Source organism: Gymnoscopelus braueri (assembly GCF_963280865.1).
Source record: "Gymnoscopelus braueri genome assembly, chromosome: 4".
NCBI lineage: Eukaryota > Metazoa > Chordata > Actinopteri > Myctophiformes > Myctophidae > Gymnoscopelus > Gymnoscopelus braueri.
Genome location: NC_137605.1, coordinates 34,345,220 through 34,361,831, shown reverse-complemented (window position 1 = coordinate 34,361,831; position 16,612 = coordinate 34,345,220). Strand labels below are relative to the sequence as shown.

Here is a 16,612-nt window from a genome sequence, read left to right as displayed (position 1 = left end):
GCACGCACGCACGCACGCACACGCACACGCACACGCACACACACACACACACACACATAAAGTATAAACGCTCTGACACATCACACACACCGGTCTCTCTCTCTTTCAGGTGCTGTTTTATGTCTTCCTCTGAGATCTCTGTCCAGTGCCTCCATGGAAAATGATCAGGACTCTTGCAATGCAGAATGCTGTTGTCTTCCCTTTGCAGCGTGGGATGGTCTTTATCCCTCATCGCCTGCTCTCCACCTTTTCCTGACTGTAAGCCATAAACTACTGTAAATATACATATATTTTCGACTGTTTATTTTATTTTTCCATTTGCTCTCCAATTTACTCGCCAATTCCGCACTACCGTATGGTCTTAGGGAGGGTGACTTCACACCTGACGGTAATGAGTTTCACCAGGAGGGATGTTCTTAACCAGTGGTCCTTGAGGGGGTTCCAGGTGGTCCCCAGCTAAATGATGGAGAGTTGGTAACCAAATAGACCCTTATAGATCTTTATAGAGTGTAAAATTTGGTTTCATTTTACGCTCTCAAGAGTTAAATTATTGTTAAACATCTGCATTACTTAATTAAAGAATAGTTATTTTGATCAATGTTTGCCTGTTATCTCTCCTATGGCACCAACATCAATACATAATGGAATTATGGACTATCGTATCCAACGATAAATATTTTAAGTTTTGCGTCTGAGAGGCAAAATCTCATCAAATGGTGTTCAGTGGCTCAAATGCTGAATAAACAATGAAAATCCTCAATGTTCATTTCCTTTTCAGAGTGTAAAAACGGACCCTGTGTCTGTTTTAACCCTCCAGAATGGCCATTCCACTGTATTCATTCAGTGTTTGCTGAGCAGTCTGCTCTGTGTTGCAGGGTGTCATGATCTGTTGCAATTCCCTTGTGTTGGTGGCACACCTTTGTAAGAAATATAATTCCATGGTATATGAAAGTACTGATTGCCCTTTTTGCATCACAAACCCAGTTTTCTCATTAACCACATGAACCCCAGCTTCCTTATTCTAGGGTGAGGAAATTTGTTGTAGAGGGGAAAAATGCAGTATATATAGGGTTTAAGCGGTTAAATGGTAGACATGAATTATCGTCTAGGGGAAATGTGTTTATAGAAGAATAGAATAGTTTCCATAATATATATTTCATAATAATATGTCAGGAAATAGGTCTAATTTAATGGAAGGGTTCCCCATTGCCACAATAGCTTCCGCTGGTCAGCTGACACCAGGGTTAAATGTTTTGAAATCCCCTCATATGTAAGGTAAAAATGCACTTACTTTGAGACAGAGGGTGGCGCTCAGGTGGCACAGTGGTAAACTGCCTGCCCACCTCCGCGGAAGGTTGTGGGTTCGAATCCATCGTGGTGCATCGGTCAAGCATCTATACCAGGGGTCTTCAGCAGGGGGTCCGGGCCTCAGAGTTACTACAGGGGGGCTGCCAAATCTTTGTGTGATTGGATATTTATTTTTACATTAATCACTTGAACCCTATTATTCCTATTCTGAAGAGAACTTAAAGGGATATTTCACTTTCAAAAAAACTTTTGGTCATTTTATCATTTACTCAGGCCTTTGTGAGCCCCCCAGACAGTTTTTAAGTTGCTTGATTCAGTATTTATATATTTGATATTCATTTTATCAGACACGCCCCCTTTCTATACAAACCCATTGTAACTTCAAACTCCATTTTAACCATGTTAGATTCATCAAAAACACCCGTCCTTGGTTCTGGTGACTCACCCTGCCCCCCTAATGCGTGAGGGGGCCGTGTTTTTTCAATTACTTTTTTCATTTATTTTAAATATTTTTTTTTGGAAAATTAAAAAAATAAAATACAATAAAAAAATCGAATAAAATAAATGAAAAAAATAATCGGAAAAACACGGCCTCCTCACGCATTAGGAGGGCAGGGTGAGTGACCAGAACCAAGCACGGGTGTTTTCGACGAATCTAACATGGTTAAAATGGAGTTTGAAGTTACAATGGGTTTGTATAGGAAGGGGGCGTGTCTGATAAAATGAATATCAAATATATAAATACTGAATCGAGCAACTTAAAAACTGTCTGGGGGGTTCACAAAGGCCTGAGTAGATGATAAAATGACCAAAAGTTATTTTGAAAGTGAAATATCCCTTTAAGCCAAAAATAGCCAATCTACTATTCTGTAGATCTGCTATTTTCGGCATAGAGTCTAACTAAATCTATCAAAATACAATTTTATACAGTATGTCGTGGGGGTCCCTGCTTCATCTCTCTTTCAGCTAGGGGGTCCTTGAAAAACGTTGAAGACCCCTGATTTATACGAACACAATATTGGCCCGTGTGCGGCGGAGGGAAGCCGGGCGGGGAGGGTGATATTTGTCACTGCAGGTACTCCTAGGAGTAGGACGAAGGCTCTCCTCACTGGCAGGTGAGTCAGTAGGATACAACAGCAAACGTGTGTGGGGAGGAATCAATTGCCACAACGACTAAATTGGGGAGAAAAAAGGGGTAAAAAGCACAACAACAACAAAATTACTTCAGACAGAGAGAAATGAACAGACATGCTCTTATTGTCTCCGCCAGGCCGAAAGGCATGGTGAGAGAGTATGTTTTTCCCCCTGTCTGTCCGTCCGTCCGTCCGTCTGTGTGTCCGTGTGTCCGTCCGTCTGTGACCAGCTAATCTCCGGCACCGTTGTCTTGATCGCAGCGAAACTGTGCACACACACTCCCTGGATGCCAATTCAGAACCTCTGCCCCAAATCTTTCTCATGGGCCTTTTATAGCGCCACCAGGAGGCCGATTTGTGCAAAACATATTTTTTGACAGCACTCCTACAGATTTTGTCCAGAAATCACGCAAATCGCTACACAGTATCTCTATAGTCATTAAACAAAACTTGTCTTTCAGATTTCTCATATTCCATCCTGATTGGCTAAAAATGTCTTCCAAAGTTTGCAGGAGTGCTCTGTTTTGAACAAAATGCCTCAAATCATGAACACAGCATGCAATTTCCGTGAAATTTTGCACGCACAGTTTCTTTAGGCCGAGGAAGAACTACCATTTGAACATTTTCAAATCAGCCTCATTGTGGCGCTATAACAGGTCGATTTGTGTTTTTACCTATAACTGTACCGATCTGTGTAAAACTTTGTATGCACACTCCCTAGAGGTCAAGGAAAAACCTTTGCCCATTTTTCACATTTGCCTTTTATAGCGCCACCAGGAGGCCGACTTATGTAAAACACATTATTTTATACTACTCCTTCCAATTTTATCCAAATTTCACGCAAATCGGTACACATGATCTCTATAGTCATTTGATCACGACGGATGTGTTTTATTTTTCATATTCCATACTGATTGGCTAAGATTGACATCTAAAGTTTGCATTATTGGCTTGTTTTGAACAAAATTCCGCAAATCATGAACGCACCGTCCGATTGCGGTCAAACTTTGCACGCACATTCACACTATGTTGAGGAACAAATGCCACCCTTTTAACATTGGCCTGTTATAGCGCCACCAGCAGGTTTAATTTAGCGAAACAAATGTTTTTAACAAAATGCCTCAAATCATGAATGCAGTCAGTGTCCGATTGTCGTGCAAGGCCTAAGAAGAAATGGCACCCTTTTCACGTTGGCCTATTATAGCGCCACCAGGAGGCCACAATAGCCTACCTGACTTGGCGGAGACCTGTGCTCCGAGGAGCACTTTTTCTAGTTTCCAAGATGATTTTAGAAAAGGTTATGCCAATCCTAATAATAATAATTTAGTCCCCACTCCTTTGGGGTATTTGTTTTTTGCACATCTCTCTCCCTCTGCATTTACCCATCCTAACTATTAGATACAAAGATTTGAGAAGCACCGATCTCTTAATTTTATCGCAATGACCTTTGACACTGTTAACATGTTCTTAGGTTTACTGGAGAGCTAATAATGTTTTCATTTTGTTCTGAAAATGTGACGAGTAAATGGTTATAACAGACTAAAATACAAATGAAACATGGCAACAACATCTCTGTTTTTCAGTTAGAGTGTAAATATCAGCTAAATGTATCGCAAAATTGACCAAAAACAACATAAATCTACAATACTGAGGCATCTTTCACTGCAAGGTGTTAAGATGCTTATGAATGGGAAAAAAGTTCTAGCTGAAAATGAATACGTTTGTTCTTATAGTCAATAGGACAAAGATAATCTTTTTTCTTTTTTGTCTCTTTAGGGAAGCAGCAGCTTTCAAAAGCTCTGTGTGTCTAGCGTGTCCTAATGACTTCTGGTCCAGTTAGTCTGAGAGTCTGATCTTTCTAGCAGGCTGTCTGTCTCTGCAGCAGATAGAGGGGGGAAAGGAACTGGTTACTCCCACACAGAACAGATCGGGTTCCCCTTACGCCTACACATACACTCACTCACACATGCATACATTCACACACACGCACACAAGTATGCACGCACATAAAATGAATGTACACACAGACGCACACGTACTCGTACACATGGGTGAACTTGCATATCCACAGACAGACGAACGAACGTATGCATGCACGCATGCACGTACACACACACACACACACACACACACACACACACACACACACACACACACACACACACACACGTGGAAACACATGCACTCATGCGGTCGCACACACATGCACACTCGAGCTAAGCAGAAGGATCTGTGATATAGTTTAGCTGTCTAATGATCTCTGTATTTTACATTGATGAAAACAGATCAGCTGAGGGGGAGACTTCTGTGGCGTATTAAGGGGGGAGGTTTTGGATTAAGGTGAACCGGAGGTTGGAGGGTCGACTGGATCTCATTATCATTATAATGGTCTTTGACACTGATGCCCTCGCCGAAATCTGGCGTCATGTGACTACCGATAATTGAAAGGACATTGTCGAAGAATGGCTGCAGGTTTTTCCATGGCTTAAGTGGTAGCAATGCCAACTGGTGGGTGGGTTTTAGTGAGGATGAAAAATGAAGACTACAAATGCAGAAGAATAAATGCTACTATGTATTGGATATTATATGAATCTACTACTACCGCTATACATATATTTCTAGAACAGTCCATTTCAAAATAATAGGTCAACATGTGAATCAAATTATCTTCTCATTCACAGGAAACTAAAGATAAGTGTTCTGATTACCTCCACAATAACAAGACTAGCCTTGCAAGGATCTCATTCATTTACAGGGGATGATTTCTGCCAATTGAGACAACAGGAATATGGTATCCCTGATTCACAAGTTTGGTGATAATTGGTTGAGAGTTGACTAACCTTAAAAACTCTTGGGGAAAACCACACGCTGCATGCAAGCACGCACGCACGCACGCAGGCAGTATCATGTCAGTATCATACTGACATGATGCTGACATGATACATGTCAGTATTATACTGACATGATACTGACATGATACTGACCATGACTAACCATGATACTGACATGATACTGACATGACATGACGCTATTTTTTCTCTCCTGTAGAAGTAGGCTAATAATTACATAATAATCACATACTAATAGTCCAGCATAATGTAAAATATATATTTGGAAATCAATCAATGACATGTTTTCAAAATTATATAAGCAATACACACTAAAAATAAAAGCTTACATTTTAATTGGGTGTGGGGACAGACCTGCATATTGTATAGGGGGCACTGGCCCAAAAAAGGTTGCGAAACACTGGGTTAGAGTGTCCACCCTGTGATTGGGAGGTCAGAGTTCAATCCCCGGGAGGGTCATACCAAAGACTATAAAAATGGCAATGCCCCCTGCTTGGCACTCAGCATCAAGGGTTAATAGATTGTTCCTGCAACATAATTGTACATCAAGCCGCCTCATGCCACAAAAACAGGAGATAGGCTCCTATAAGCCACCTGGTTCGGTTCCCAAGGCTACTTACAATGCTACTTACCAACACTAAGCCTACTACTTAAATTGTGCGAAATATTAAGTATAAGTACAAAATACTATTCCAGTCTACATTTCTGTTAATAGATGTCATTATGTTGCTGAATACACACCATATTATAATACAGTATGTAATAGAAAACTTGGCATACAGTTGTTGCAAAAAATATGACACTGAACAAAATGCCATACTATACTATGTCACAAAAAACAAGCCCTAAGCTGTCGCTGTTACTAAGTTGCTAAAAAATGACATACTTTGTTGTTGCTTAACATTTGTGTACTATGTCACTGAAAGAAATGTCCTACCACGGTACAGGTATTGCTGAACAAATGTCACACTATAAAATCATATGTACGTGTAGAGTTATACCATGCAATATAAATTATGTTGGTGAAAGATGCACTATGCAAAAAAATATATGGCATACTGTATCATACAGTACAATGACATACTACTGTATACTGAAGGCCTATGCCATTGAAAAACAAAAACAATATTGTGTCTCTATAATATTAAATATTTGATCTTGCTGAAAATATGCCATACTATACTGAAAGAAAAATTCATAATGTCCAATATTGCCAAAAAATATGCTACAATATCGCAGGTAGCCAAAATGGTTTGGCCCAACCACAGCCCAAATCCAGTAATAAATATCTTAGTCCCATGTCTACATGCCAGACACGTGTTAAATAACGCACCATAATTGGCCCTAGTAAATTAGTCTAACTTGGAATGCCGGCACTAAGCCTACATTGCCAACATTGGGCCACAATCACCCCGGAGCATCCTAACCTCACTCCATAGGCCATATTTCAGCCATCACCGACAGAACCGGCCCAGTATGCTAGACAGATGAAGGCTTTCAAATAATCCATAACTGCCAAGCATTTCGCCCGAACTTCCCATAGAATTCCCCCCTTATACTTCCCATATCGTTGCTGTAGGGTGGAAACCAAAACCGTTACTTTTCAGGAAATGGAACGAAAACGTTCTGAAATAGCAGATCTACAAGCGGATAGCAGATCTTATAACGTGTTGCGATGCTATAAATAGCATCGCAACTACCCATAATAAATTATGGGTAGGCTACCCGGTGGAGATATCTCTGTGGAGCGCCCCTTTTCTAGTTATTATATGTTTTCAAGAAAGATTTCCACTCCATATTTGGTGTGTGTGTGTGTGTGTGTGTGTGTGTGTGTGTGTGTGTGTGTGTGTGTGTGTGTGTGTGTGTGTGTGTGTGTGTGTGTGTGTGTGTGTGTGTGTGTGTCTGTCTATGATTAACCTTTGAGTCAAAAAGATCAAGGTCAAGGTCAAAATTACATAATTGGTTATAGCTCAGGATCAGAGACACATAGAAAGATGAGATTTGATGTACTGTATTCCTTGTGGAAACAGCTTTGTCATCCACCACAATATGACAGCATGACATCAAACAGTACACATTTTATAACTGCCATTCCAAAGGCCATAACTCTAATCTAAAAGGTTTCATAATTGGTTGAATCTCATGAAAAGAAAACAAACAGCACTCGACACGCAACCAAATCAGGTCCAGTTTACTTTAAGTATAGAGGGTTTAAGTGGTTAATTAAACTTGCATAGGTAGCACTGCTTTGCTTGAAACATGGCCTGTTGTTGACATTGGATGAAATCCTGTCAGAATGATTCTGGCAGGTTTGTCTCCTGCTCTGTGGGGCCGTTGGCCCGTTTCCTCTCTCCCTGCTCACACCGTCTCAATAAAACATAGAAAGAACAAAGATATAAAACAAGGAAGAGAGGGTGAAATGTGCCTTTATCCCAGTACCTCTGGCAAGAGAGCATTAGTCTTACTGACTCAACTGGGACCTGAGCTACACACACACACACACACACACACACACACACACACACACACACACACACACACACACACACACACACACACACACACACACACACACACACACACACACACACACACACACACACACACACTGCACACACGTCCACACACATTCATACTCACACACACACGACAGGAGGCTAAATGCTCCAAGTGGGAGCTCTGCTGCCGAGGGCCGGATGAAAGGAAACCCTAAAACTACAACGAGGGAAAGACAGGTGGCCAGTTTGGCAGCTTCACACACACACACACACACACACACACACACACACACACACACACACACACACACACACACACACACACACACACACACACACACACACACACACACACACACACACACACGCATGGACGCAAGCTACTTCCTGCTCAAACCCCCTGTTGTGCACACCTGCGAGAGTGCCAAAATCCTGGTCTCTCTCTCTCTTTCCCTCTCTCTTTGCGCTCTCTCTCTCTCTCTCTCTCTCTCTCTCTCTCTCTCTCTCTCTCTCTCTCTCTCTCTCTCTCTCTCTCTCTCTCTCGCTCTCTCCATCTTCCCTCTGTTTGTCTCCGTTCATTTCTCCCCTTCCTCTCTCCTCATTTATGACTCTGGGTCCTATCTTTCTCTGTCTGTCTCTTGGCCTTCTCTCTCTCGCTCTGTCATTCTTTCTGCCCCCTCCTCAGTCTCGATGGCCCCTCTGTGTAAACATTCCTCTGGTTCGCTAGCAGCCCTGCTCACCTTTAATTGGTTGTTAAAAAGACATTTCCTCCTGATGAGGATACCACCATGGAAGCTCCCACAACACTGTACTATGTGTGTGTTGAGATCACTCACCAAATGAGTCTGTAAGCCCACGACATGTATCTGTTTCTAGAACCGGTGTTTGTGCGTGCATGCGAGTGTGTGCGTGTGTGCGTACGTGCATGCGTGCGGGTGTGCGTGCGTGTGTGTGTGCGTACGTGGGTGCTTGCTTGCGTCCATGCGTGCGTGCGTGCGTGCGTGCGTGCGTGCGTCCGTGCGTCCTTGCGTGCGTGTGTGCGTCTGTGCGTGCGTGCATGTGTGCGTGCGTGTAAGAACACAGTGTACATCACTCAAATGCTCATTAATCACATTCAGTGACCATTTATAAAAGCTAGTCCAACATGTTTCACAGATGAACAGGTAAGCAGCCAACCCATGACGGTAACTTGTAACAGCTAGATGCTCTCTATGACCGTTTGAATTATCTTGTTATATTCCTTCTACGTGGAGATAAATATGATTCATGAGGATGTATGTACAGTATTAGTACTTTATATGGTGTTGTTATATAGTATCCATTTGTTTGGAGATGCTCTCTTGGCACTTCAGTTCTCAAAATCCAACAACAGCAAATCAATGTCTTTGAATCAGGCCTGGAATTTCATCATTTTCGGGGCAAGGCCACTTGACCATTGGCGTTGTCCATTTTTTGAGAGCACAAAGGCCAAATGCCATGGCAGAAACTCAGAAAGGCCTTCAAATAAAACAAAATTTTAGTCCATTGAAAGAATTAATAGAATTTAAGGGTTAAGGATGATTTCTGCCTTGAAATAAATAATGGTATTTACAATCTGATCCATGCTCAGCCCTGCACCAATAAACGTCACTGGATTGGTTTAAAGATCGGGACTAAGAATAAATTTATCATAAAAGCAGAGTGTTTTTCATGGTGTTTGGCAGCCAAAATGTTTACCACTATCGGAGGTTGAAAACGCAAAAAAGGGAAACCCCCTTCCAGAGTGGAAATCTTTGAAAACGCTCCATGTAAACAGGCAATAACGTACGGGAAACCGCAAAACGTGTGCCGTCATGACCTACGTCGGCTCACGCTGCGTACACTGTTACATTGGTGTAAACAAACAGCTGTGATATGATGTAGAACGGAAGTGGTTCTACGCATGCGTGACCGGCCTATCTGGCAGCGAGTCACACTGCCACCTAGCCACCTGGCATGCACACTGCAGCGTTTTCAATCACTGTTGCTTCTCCGTGTCAAAACTCAGACTTAGAAGTCTATTGGTTTAAAAACATATGAGGTTTTCTTTTACGTTTGTGACTGGCTCTAATCTTTCACTGAAGAGCACGCAATAGAACGAGTTGAGTGTAAACCACAGTGGTACAGTGGTAAGATGAATGCCTTCCAAAGCAGAGACTTCAAAACTCAGACTGAGAAGACCCTTGGTTTAAAAAAAAGTATGTTTCTTTTTTCCCCAAGTATGTGCCTGACTCTAATCTTTAAAGGGACTACACCATGAATTTTAACTTTTTCTTATTTTTTGTGTGTTTTTGGTCTCCCCTACCTCTCTTCTATCCTCAAAAATACCACAGTTTGAACACAGCAAATCTGGGGTTTTCTGTAAATTGGTCTAAAAACAGGCCAAACTGATTTGGTCCCCCTGCCTACGTCACGTCAGGGAACAATTCCTCCCGTTTTTCAGTTCAACATATATATATATTTTTTTCTTTTTTTACTTTTTCCACACAGAACCAGGAGATAACATGCATACAAACTGGCTCAATAGCGCCCCGTGCCAAACAGGACAATGGGGTATTGCAGGTGAAAGTGCTTTATAAGCCAGAGAGAAGTTAGTTGGAATGAGTATATCTGAGGCTTGATTTAGGTTCAAACCTTTTGAAAAACGTTTGAGGGACATAAACAATATGATATTAAATATATATATATTTTTTTTTAATTCATGGTGTAGTCCCTTTAACTGAAGAGCTCGCAATAGAACAAGCTGAGTATGAGCCAGCGTGTTACATTGGTTTTTGATTGATTGAATACTTTATTAGACAGAAATGCAAACAGCACGGGTACAGTCATACATCTGGGCTAAAAGGATAACACAAAAAAGTCCTGAGAACTTGTTTCCATTGTGGTCCTATGCATTCAATTCATCAACATAGCATAAAAAATAACACCAAAATAAACTATCATCAGCAAATATAAAACACTATATGTACAGAGTAGAAAAGGGGGGAAGGGGGGGGGGGCTGTAGGCAGTGAATGCCATCACCTTTCTATGGGAGAAGTGAGATTTACCAAGATACCTGCCTTGCAGAGCAGAGGTTGTGAGTTAAAAACTTAGACTGAGAGGACTCTTGGTTCAAAAAAAGGACAATTTTCTTTTCTATGTTTGTGTTGAAACGCCCACTCATGCCGATACACACGCCGATACACACGCCGATACACACGCCGATACACACACTGATACACACACACGCATGCACGCACACACGCACGCAAGCACACACACACACGCACACGCACACGCACACGCACACACACACACACACACACACACACACACACACACACACACACACACACACACACACACACACACAGACACACATGCAGCTGCTGCTGCTGCTGCAAGTGTTTCATCCTTTTACAGGTCCCGTGAATCGGGAGGTTCTTCAGATTTTATGGGCCTCCTTCTAGGAGTATACAGATCCAACAGTGAACACGTGCTGCCCTCCACTCAACACATCCCCAGATAGGCTTATTAAAGCAATGAACAAGAACAGATAAGATCTGGAAAGGAAAGGAAAGGAAAGGAAAGGAAAGGAAAGGAAAAGAAAAGAAAAGAAAAGAAAGGAAAGGAAAGGAAAGGAAAGGAAAGGAAAGGAAAGGAAAGGAAAGGACAGGACAGGACAGGACAGGACAGGACAGGACAGGACAGGACAGGACAGGACAGGACAGGACAGGACAGTTTGGCCAATGTTTGACCAGTTTTTATAGTATAGTTTGTTGATTACTTTTGATGCAGCAATGGTATTTTTTCTTTTCTTTCTTTCTTTTTTTTAGGTCTTAAAAGTCCTTAAATTGTCACTTCACTGTCATCTGGGGACCCCCCCAAAATCATGTGGGGACCCCCCTGGGGGTCCTGACCCACAGGTTGAGAACCACTGCTCCATGGCATCACCTCCAAAGCCCTCAATAAACTCCAATAATGTTCAAAACTCAGCTGCCCGCCATGCTCACCAGCACCCGCTCCAGAGACCACATCACACCAGTCCTCCACGACCACCACTGGCTGCCTGTCAAACAAAGAATCCACTTTAAAATGCTCCTGACCGCCTATAAGGCACTCCACAACCTGGCTCCCCCCTATTCCTCTCTGACCTCCTCAAGACACACGTTCCGTTCCCTCAGGTCCAGGGATGCCGGCCTCATGGAGGTCCCCAAGACCAGGCTCCGAACATTGGGCGACAGGGCTTTCTGAGTGGCTGCCAACCCCCCCCCCCCCCCTCCCTCCCTACCTTCAAAACCGCCCTGAAAACCCACCTGTTCAGAATTGCCTTTCCGAGTTGACTTTGTTTTTAGTGTTTTATTGCTTTTAAATCTCATCTTATTTGCTTATCTTTGAGTTTTTTCCCACTATTAGTTTTCTTTATATAAATTCCAGGTATTATTATTATTATTAGGCCTACTATATCATTTGTGCATGTCATCTAATAACTTTGGCTGGCCAACTGATACACTTAAAATCCCTTTTTAACAGTTTGATTCTTTGCTTATTTACTGCACTTAGGCTTTGTAGGGCACTATAGTTCATGCCACTTACACCGATCTGGCACTTTGTAAGTCACTCTGAATAAGAGTGTCTGTTAAATGCCTAAATAGTTAGTTGTCAGGGAATTCAAGTCGGCCCGGGGCAGTAAAAATGACTTGTAGTGTTTTTAAGGAGAGGACACACAGGGTGAGCTGAGAGGAGGATGATGTTTCAGGGGGAACTCTGATTACAGAACATCTCTCCACGACTAAAAACAACAACAGGGGAGAGGTCAGAGAAAGACACAAAGACACAAAGACTGGCAACAGAGTCAGACAGACAACTTTGCTCTGCAGAGGGAGAGAATCAGTGAGACAGATTCAATTGAGAGAGAGAGAGAGAGAGACAGGAAAGAGAGAAGTGAGAATGGAAGCCAAGTGTTCAGGCAGTAGCAGTTTGCCAGAGCGTTGCTTGGCTTCGCCAGGCCCCTGTGCTCTCTGCTCTGTCCTCTCCAATAAGACCCAGGGTTTAATGCCGGAAAATTCCCTCCATGCTGTCAATCACTCGCTTTAATAAAAACAAAGTATAACATTGCGGTCTCGCTCGCTCTCCGTCCGCCCCTCGAGAATTAGAACGCGAGGTTTTGTCTGCGGAACTGTGAAAATCTCCTCTGCTTTTATTAGCGAAGCCCTGGTCCGACCGAAGAGCTGGAAAATTCGGGCCGCGCTCCGCTCACTGCGTCTCCCATCTGGTCCACATTAAAGCCAACCACCTGGATGCAAACCAAACCTGAAATGAAACTGGGGGTATTACAGAAAATAACCCTGGGATCTGCACACACACACACACACACACACACACACGCACGCGCACACGCACACACGCACACACACACACACACACACACACACGCACACACACACACACACACACACACACACACACACACACAATCACACACAATCACAGACATGCACGCAATCACAGACACACACACACACACACACATACACACACACACACACACACACACACACACACACACACACACACACACACACACGTGCACACGCACACGCACACGCACACGCACACGCACACGCACACACACACACACACACACACACACACACACACACACACACACACACACACACACACACACACACACGTCTGTGTGCGTGCTCCAGACATGCTGCCTCTATTTCTCTCGCATTCTCTTACGTGCTTAATCAGATTTCCTTAAGGAAAACTAGTCTTAACCCGCATGAGGGTCTGAGCTGATCTGGCCGGCCTGCTTGCTGTCTGCTTGGTTAATTGCCGGCCGGTCGGTTGGAGCCAGAAATCTGGCCAACGCACCAGCTCACTGAATGACTGACTGAATATTTAGTCCAGACAGATAACTGTCTGACTGACTGCATAGCATTGTGTGGGTATTCTTAATTGAAAGTTTATTTTACCTCTACGAGTCAGCAGCCTTCACAAATCACACACAAACAGTCTTGCTCAGATTTCACCCGTCATAAATCTTCCCTCTGGTCAATGCTACAGTATGGGTTGCTTTCATTTTAAAAGGGAATGCCATTGTACTTTATTTAATTACACTGAATGATTACAAGGAGAGACATTATTATATGGCCACTGTCTGCAACCTATTGATCATGTTCACATGGTGGCCATTTTGCTCCAACGTCATAATTCGGGGGGGGGTGAAAAACGCCACCCTTCACCGTGTGAATATGGCCAATGTGCGAAGGAAAAACGTGACCTTAGGTGAAATCAAAGGATTATCCTATCCATAAAATACGTACCTAATGATTTCTTCAGCCTTTTCAGTCTGGGACACAAGTGACAAATTTATGGTCTCTGGTGGGACGCAAGCTCATGAAAAAATATTGCCTCGTGTGTCATGTGGGGACCCACCAGGAACTGGCCTGCAATCCATTTTGAGCCTTATGCTAAAGTTTATGAAAGCAGGAAATAACTTCTTGCCTATATAGATTAGTTCCATGGGAAATATAGCACACAGCCTAGACACGTAGAATACAATAGAGTAGAAGAATAATTGAACAATATTTTATACTGTACTGTACATACAGTATATACTGTACATATGCATTTCACTCCATGCACATTATGCACACTTACATATTAGCATATATACAGTACTTTATGCATTGGATACACAAATGTACAAGACACATGCACATATTATGCACACATGCACACATGCACACATGCACACACACACACACACACACGCACACACACACACACACACACACACACACACACACACACACACACACACACACACACACACACACACACACACACACACACACACCTAAACATACAGCAATCACTCATTTTTGCACAAAATTAATGCTGAAATAAATCAGTTGTCAATTTTTTTTTCCGTCTGAGATGGAAAAAGTATTTTTCCAAATTTCTGGAAAATGATCTGTTGTAATTTACGGTGTGTTTTCCACCGAGGGGAGTGATACGAGGTTCTGGGCTGTAAACGTCTCTCTGCTGTGTTTATTTTCTGTTCTACCTTTTTTCTGCTCTTACTAACACGTTACTGTGGTGATTTAGGGAGTCTAAGAGCAGTTCTGGAACATGACCAGGTAACCGTGTGTGTGTGTGTGTGTGTGTGTGTGTGTGTGTGTGTGTGTGTGTGTGTGTGTGTGTGTGTGTGTGTGTGTGTGTGTGCGTGCGTGCGTGCGTGCGTGCGTGCGTGCGTGCGTGCGTGCGTGCGTGCGTGCGTGCGTGCGTGCGTGCGTGCGTGCGTGCGTGCGCGTGCGTGCGTGCGTGCGTGACTGTGTGCGTGACTGCGTGCGTGCGTGACTGTGTGCGTTCGTGCAGTATGTACAGTACATGTATGTGTGTGTGTCTATGACAAAGCAGGCTGAATTTTGCACCCCTTGTCACCTGTACACTGTAAATGCTCAGGATTTATTCATTATTATGGATAAATTAACACAGATTTAACTTAGTCATACTGTGTGTGCGCATCTCATTTCTACATTCACATTACTGTTGTTCTGGTTCACCTCTTGAAGCACCTTGGGCTATCTATTCATATTATAAGTCCAAATATTGTAGATCATTTTCATCTGTTGCTTATGTGTTTCTGAGGTTAAGTTGTGATTCCTTCCATTCTCATTGTATGGAGGAACAGGTCACTTTTAGCATAAAAACGAACAAAGACAATGTATAAAAAGAACTAGTTCTGGTGCCAGTGAATAGAATCTCTAACAGTTTATCACTGACAGAGCACAGAAGCAACAGATGGTGAGCACTACAATATTTGTACTTGCACCATGCCCAGGTAGCAGGTATTCAACTCAAGGCTGCATCAAAGTTCAACATCACTTTAAAGATAATCATTAATCCATTGTCACATCACATGGCTACCCTGATACTCGTGTTCAAATGTTAGTTTTTCGGTCGTGATTTCATTTAGATTTTTTTTTCATGCACAGTTTGGATGCATATCGCATGGAAATGCATAATGTTGTCCTGAATTATTTCTCCCGCCACCTTCCAAGACTTGTTGGCTCGGCTGTCATTGATCATTGGCTGTTTTGGCACAAAAAACTGAAATATAATCTGACTGCCAGCTCCCCCCGACCCCCCTCTCTTTCTTTCTTTCTCTCTCTCTCTCTGCATGTGTGCGGGTGTGTGCATTTGTACATTTGTCTGTGTGTGCGTGCGTGCATGTGTGTGTGTGTGTGTGTGTGTGTGTGTGTGCGTGCGCGTGCGTGCGTGCGTGCGTGCGTGTGTGTCCGTGTGTGGGTGTTTGTATTGACATAGTGAGTGAGTGTGTCCAGTCGTCTAAAAGCCTGTGTTAGCGTGTGCTGTTGAGCGTGTGAGCGTGCTAGTGTGTGGGAGACAGCATTTCATCTCCAGAAAGCAAAGATGCAGTGGTTTTCTGACTGCAGGATATGATCCTGAACATTTCCCGAGACCTGTACAGTATAGGCAGCTATTGGACAGATTCCATGGCCCATAACAACAATATGTTCCATATGAATCTCACTCTTCACCCCTGTCAACGTTTGGCTACAAATTTAAACTTGGCTGCGTATAAAACTAACTTATCTATACTTGAACTGGTGTTAGTCTGGAAGTGATAACAGAGAAACTTCACTGCATGCAGTGATGGAAAGTAACTATAAGTACATTTATTCAAGTACTGTACTTTTCACTTTACTTGAGTATGTACATTTTTTGATACTTTATACTTCTTCTCCACTACACCTCAGAGGAACAATTTGTACCTTTTACTCCACTACA

At 42.8% G+C, this 16,612-nt stretch overlaps 1 protein-coding gene across 1 annotated transcript in view; it reads left to right on the top strand.

The window, feature by feature from the left end:
* Positions 1-269, top strand: part of LOC308083582 (basic helix-loop-helix transcription factor scleraxis-like) — a gene marked incomplete at its 3' end in the record, with an annotated part of 1,849 nt that extends 1,580 nt beyond the window's left edge. The window contains exon 2 of the mRNA XM_080425898.1: positions 209-269. Within this exon, the coding sequence (XP_080282024.1) occupies positions 209-269 (61 nt within the window). The remainder of the gene's footprint in view (positions 1-208) is intronic.
* Positions 270-16,612: the final 16,343 nt, after the last annotated feature.